Below are 6,000 nucleotides of genomic sequence, written 5' to 3'. Positions count from 1 at the left end.
GCAATGGAATGATTACAGCTTATTACACTTTATTACATATGCGAGCTCAATTTTATAAGCATTAGCTATTCTGATTAGTATGAGAATTATGTTGGCTTTTTACGTTGATATTATGAATTTAGGTTAATTTAGACATTTATATTGCTAACATGGCTTATTGTTTATACCTACCTAAATAAATGTATTTTTTAAGAATGAGATGTGCAATTATTTAAACAGTAGATAAACAAAGCAACCAGCTAAAATTTCTTAGAGAATTTTAGTACAGCCTAAACCTCTAAAAGCTTTTACCAATTTTACTTTGCCCTATATTGTGCATTTTCTTAATATATTTTGTTCAGGCAACACTCTTTTACAAAGTTACGATTTCCTATCACATTTGTATTTAAAAAGACCTAATCCTAATAAATACAATACAAGATAATTTCACCCGTACAACATACAACAGGCTGCAGAAGAAAAATTCCTTGCCGGTTTTATGCAATATTCAATTAACCCCACAATTACAGCTCAGTATCTTAAACGATTCTCATCTGCTTGGGAATCCTTTCGAAAGATCGAGTAGGGGCGTCCGGAGTAGGGGTCGTAAAACGGACCGCGGCCCGCCGCACGCGCTATTGCCGAACAGTCTGTCGCTGCGTGCGCGAGACGCGAAAAAAAACAACTGTCACCGCATTCCCGCCAAAATTTGACAGTTCTATTTTTTTACATTTTTCTTTTTTGAAATTAGTGAGGTGCCAGTGACCTGGATTGTTGTGGTATCGTGTGCGTACCGGCTGGTGGTGGATTTGGACAGTGGTGTGTTGTGATGATACTCAGCCGCTCTAGTTGTTGAGAGTGCAGCATGAGGGGCATCGTTCAGTTGTTGCTTTTGGCGCATGCGGTCTGCGCCATCACCGGACCGAGGGTAAGTTTATAATTACCCACATTTCTTAAAAATAAGTTATAAGTGAATTTAACAATCAAGCTCATTAGAAAATTGTTTGTTTGAGCCCGATGACTACACGCCAGTGAGATTGTTAGACACTTTCAGATGAAATGATTGTGTTTAATTTATTTATTTACAATCGTTTAATTTTAAAAGATTTTTAAAGAGAAGATTAATTGAAGATCAATTCGTCACGCCACATACGCATTCAGAAATTTAGGATTGCTCTAAGATAATTACGATCTAAGAGAAAAAACAACAATTAAATAAATGTGCACGCAAAAACAGATTCTTCAGATGCGCAATTACGGTTCAACGACACCTATTCACAAACGAATCGATTATTTTATTCAGACATCCATAATTCAATAAATATTACATATTCAATTTCTCGCATCTCGATTTACATTTGCTATGCAAATTTTCTAGCGAAGAAAGTTTATTGTGAGTCAAAATAGCTCATAATGGCACTTTAGAGGTATACGTGGTAGTTAGGGGTTACTTTAGATGTTTCGACATGTATGAAGCTGGAAAAAGTATTTGTTAATAGTGATCACGCATCTCTACGTATGTAGAGCGAAGCAATGGAATGCGTTATGGCGGTGAACACAGAATCTATACTAATCATAGATATGACGCTTACTTACTCTTGTGTACTAAGATTAAAAGTAACATTAATGGTGTAAGAAAAAGAACTACAGTTGTCACTTACGAACCAACACCTCACTAACCGGGATAAAAACACACATCCCTCTTGATCCTTAACACTTATAAAGCAGTTAGAAAACTGAGGGACATACAGATAACATGTCTAACATGTCTTTATCATCCTATCCTACTAATAATCCTACTTCATTCCTACTATAATATTATAAATGCGAAAGTTTGGATGTCTGGATGTCTGGATGTTTGTTACTCTTTCACGCAAAAACTACTGAACGGATTTTGATAAAAATTTACAGTATTATGGTTTACAACCCAGAATAACATATAGGCTATAATTTATGACGATCTGTGACAAACGAAATTTAACGCGGGTGAAGCCGCGGGCAAAAGCTAGTTATGTATATTTTCCTGAACTTCTGTTCAGGATAGGATCTTTTAAATATTGATATGAAATAGACATCATGTAATATGCATAGTCTGTGTCTAATTTGTAGCTAACTATGAAATACTATGAATCGTGGAATGATCTTATCCTACCTTCCACCTAATTGAGTAGTAGGTACATGGTTAAGTTAAGTAAAAACAGTTCCTCATTCTCATTATCAATGACATTGGTAGAAGTACGGAAGTCGACTGTAAGGCATTTCAATTAATACCTGTAAAATCCCTTTGACCGAATACCCAAAATATCTTCCCAAGCTAGATAAACATGCGGAATAAATCATTCGAATTCTACATTAAAATATGAGAAGTTATACTCATACAATCCTTGACAAGTTTCTCAGTGCAGCTCGGTTTCAATGGGCCATTCATGAACGAACATCGTTCAGAAATTCACACTTGAAAAACTTAATTGCATTTTTCAAACGCACGGCATATTATAAAATTATGTAATTTCCCACGTTGGGCTAGTTTAACCCAAGGTTTTGCTGATTCTAACATAAAATCAAGGTGAAAAGTATGCGGTAGATAACTCAAGACCTATGCCAAGAAAAAAAAACTTTAGTAAATTATACCGATACCAAACCAAGACATTGGTTACTTAGGCTAAAATATTTTCATAATATAGTTTAGCAGGTTGCACAGCTGAAGAAGTTTTCCATATGCAAACACTATGGAAAACTGCGTTATAGTGTAGTAAGTATTTGCTTAAAAACTAAACTTGGCAAACTTCAATAAAATTACGCGAACAAATTGACGCGAGAAGCCAATGCGCATACGCATCAGTGATAGCAATCCAATCCGATAGGTTGACTACTGACGTAATGTTCCCATGCGTTCCTTTCTCTTTCTCGACTGGGTGTTGTGACGCGTGTGATAACTGCCATGATGAGATACTAATATTTTCGGTAGAGTTCACGCCTAAATAATTTTCGGTGTTTCTTACACTTAACGTACAGGAATGTCCCAAAAATAGCACGTCACATTTACACTGGAGGTAGCTGGGCCTGACACATCGATCAAGTCTATGAAGCTTAGGCACAGACCACCGACTTTTAGTTGGCCGATAGTTGGGCTAGGGCCCTAATTTGTATGAAGAATCGGTCGATACCAAATCGCTGTAATGTGCGCACTTTCATACATCTCCATACTGATCAACAGCCCGACCCGACTATCGGCCAACTAAAAATCGGTGGTCTGCGCCTAGACTGTCCATTCTAGAAAACGACTAAAATTGGTCATGACTCAAAAACTCAAAAACAGGAAACTTTTCTATGGTCATATTAGGCTTGTTCGATGCGTCTTAGTACGCCCGGCCCATTACCTCCGGTATTATTGTGACGTGCTAATTTAGGGACATCCTATATAAAATAAATAAGATAATCCAAAAGCATTACCTATTACCAACTAAGACAAGTCTCACACAAAATTACTACACGGTCTGTTGAAGTTACAAATAGGTATGTATCGTTAGACTTCAAATAATTTTTTTTATTGTTATAACACCGTGTTATTAGAGTATCATGTCACGTATTACTTTTACTTTTTAAGTAGGTACCTACTACTTGGTGTAACAATCTAACAATAATAACCCTAATTCGTATGATCCATACGAACAAATACGAGTAGGATATTCCGAGTCTGATATTAGAATTATGGAGGTCCTACTTGTTACAGTTCGCACCATAGATGTCCGAAGGTCAGGCATGCCTAATGCAATAAAAAATAATCGAAAAATTACTGTTAGCGTCAGCTCTATTTAATATCTTTGCTCTTCATTCAGATCATTTAGTAGAAATTGCCGTGTCAGGCAGAAGATCTTATTCTCTCTAGAAGTTTAATATTAACTACTGTAACCTTTTTGGAGCAGCATAATACAGATTTTTTATTTTTCGGAATGACAATGCTGATAGCCGTGAGCGGCTTTTTCAGCTTCACCGGACAATAGGTGAGCGCAGATGGCTCTCAACCTCAAAATTTAAGCAACAGCATAATACAGAAGTTACTGCAACTAAGTATCTCTTAATTTACTATGTACTTAGTTTGTCTGACATGGCTCAAGCAAGCAGCGAAGTCTAAAGCAAACAATGGTTATGAAAGTTACACGTATCCACTTTCTGCTAATATTTATTTTACTTGAGCAAACTGCTCATTTGCAAAGGCAATTACAACAGTCATTAGAAAACATATTCGCCATAATTTTATAACTTAATCACCTATTTCACGGAATGGATTGCTTCTTTGCTTGACTCATATTTGATTAAGCTAAGTTTTCCATATTACTAAATCTTTGCAACAATAGAATTTGAATAATGACTTCATAATTTAAATGCTAGGTATTGACTGAAAAAAAACAGTAAATACCTAGCATAGAAATTGAAACACAAAGGCGTCATAATTAGGTAAGTTTTTTAGTTTCGTAATAATGACAAAGCTTCAATTTACGAACCTCTTTGATAATGAAATCCCTCTTAAGCTGTTCTTAATAACGTGTGAATGAACTCATCAATTACCAACAGCTATGTGATTAATTAAAACGAATTAATTGAACCTTCTTATTTACTGAAGTATGTACCTATTACATGTTCATTTTATCATTTGGATATTTTTTAGACCTTAAAATCATAACGTCTTTTTCCACCTTTTCAATTTGTTTAGCGACAGTTGTAATTTACACCATGTCTCAGGATATTGATCCATCTCTACTTCTTCCACTGACCCTACCTTTTCATAAAAAGGTTTGTGGAACAACAAACAAACAAAAAGATTTATTTTAGCATCACAATATGAAATGCGATTGTAAATGAAGATTACGTAAAATGAAACGGCATTACGCGTTGTCGCTCACAAGTTGACACTCTTCTCCAAACAATGGATAATACAAAATGTACAATACGATGTAGGTACCTAAAGTTACAGTGCGTTAGAAAGTGGAAATGCATGTGGTCTATGAGATCACATTGTCACATTTCTCTGACCTTGGGATAGTATGGATCAGAAAAATCTTGATTAAACTGAAGTCTCAGAGGTCTTTCGATTCTCAGTGGGAGAAAAGATTTCTGTAGAGACTTGATATTGCGGTAAAGGTTTTTAAGTTTCGACTATGTTTCTTAACTTTATTTAGAACTTTGAATAATACTGGATATTTCTCATATATACTATAGTTATTATAGTTAAAATTATAATTATTAGTTAATTCTAACTTTTATGTAATTTTATATTGCGTGATTCTGAAGGGGTAAATCAACCACTTAAGTGAAATTGGTGGCATTTGGAAAATTAATAACAACCACAGAATAAGTAATAGTATAACAACTAAGTAATTATTTTTGTTTGTAATTTATGTTATTACGTTAATGATTGCCGGGCGTGACATGTAATCACGATTCCAAACGCAATCTATAGTACTGGATACATCTAATTATGTACTTCCATGATTAAATACCTACCACATTTAAATGACAAATGACAAGTAACTAAATACAATTCTGTGATAATTGTTAATCTTCAATTACCTAGGTAAATATTTTTCTAAACACTTAACTTTGTGCATAAACTTATGCTTAATTAATGAAAATTAAACTTAATTTGACCAGCTAAGATGCATTCTTTGTTTGATACTACAAACATAAAGTAACTCTCCTCTTCAGTAAGCCACTGCACTAATTTTGATAGAGATAGTGGATTAAAGGTAACTAGGGATTCATATTTTTTGATAATGGCGATATAAAAACGAATTACCTATAACGCTTTTGGTAATAAATTCTTTTGATTAATTCCGTTGCGGGTCCAATGACAGTTTACTTTCCCTCGGGACAAACTTGCCATCTCTGGTTGAGTATTTATTGGCGGTCAAGCTGTAGACCCTGGCTACACAGGAGTTGCAGCGGTGGGAACGAGAGGTGGGAATTGTCCCGTTTTTGTAATGAATTACAAATTAAGTGACAGTGACCGAAAACACTATC

At 35.0% G+C, this 6,000-nt stretch overlaps 1 protein-coding gene across 1 annotated transcript in view; it reads left to right on the top strand.

Annotated features, from left to right (window-relative positions):
* Positions 1–604: 604 nt before the first annotated feature.
* Positions 605–6,000, top strand: part of LOC114363281 (uncharacterized) — a 28,644-nt gene continuing 23,248 nt past the window's right edge. The window contains exon 1 of the mRNA XM_028318963.1: positions 605–907. Within this exon, the coding sequence (XP_028174764.1) occupies positions 845–907 (63 nt within the window). The 5' untranslated portion in view covers positions 605–844. The remainder of the gene's footprint in view (positions 908–6,000) is intronic.

The sequence above is a fragment of the Ostrinia furnacalis genome, unplaced genomic scaffold, assembly GCF_004193835.3.
Source record: "Ostrinia furnacalis isolate ACB-3 unplaced genomic scaffold, ASM419383v2 OfSCF7055, whole genome shotgun sequence".
Lineage (NCBI taxonomy): Eukaryota > Metazoa > Arthropoda > Insecta > Lepidoptera > Crambidae > Ostrinia > Ostrinia furnacalis.
This window is presented reverse-complemented; position numbering and strand designations above follow the sequence as displayed.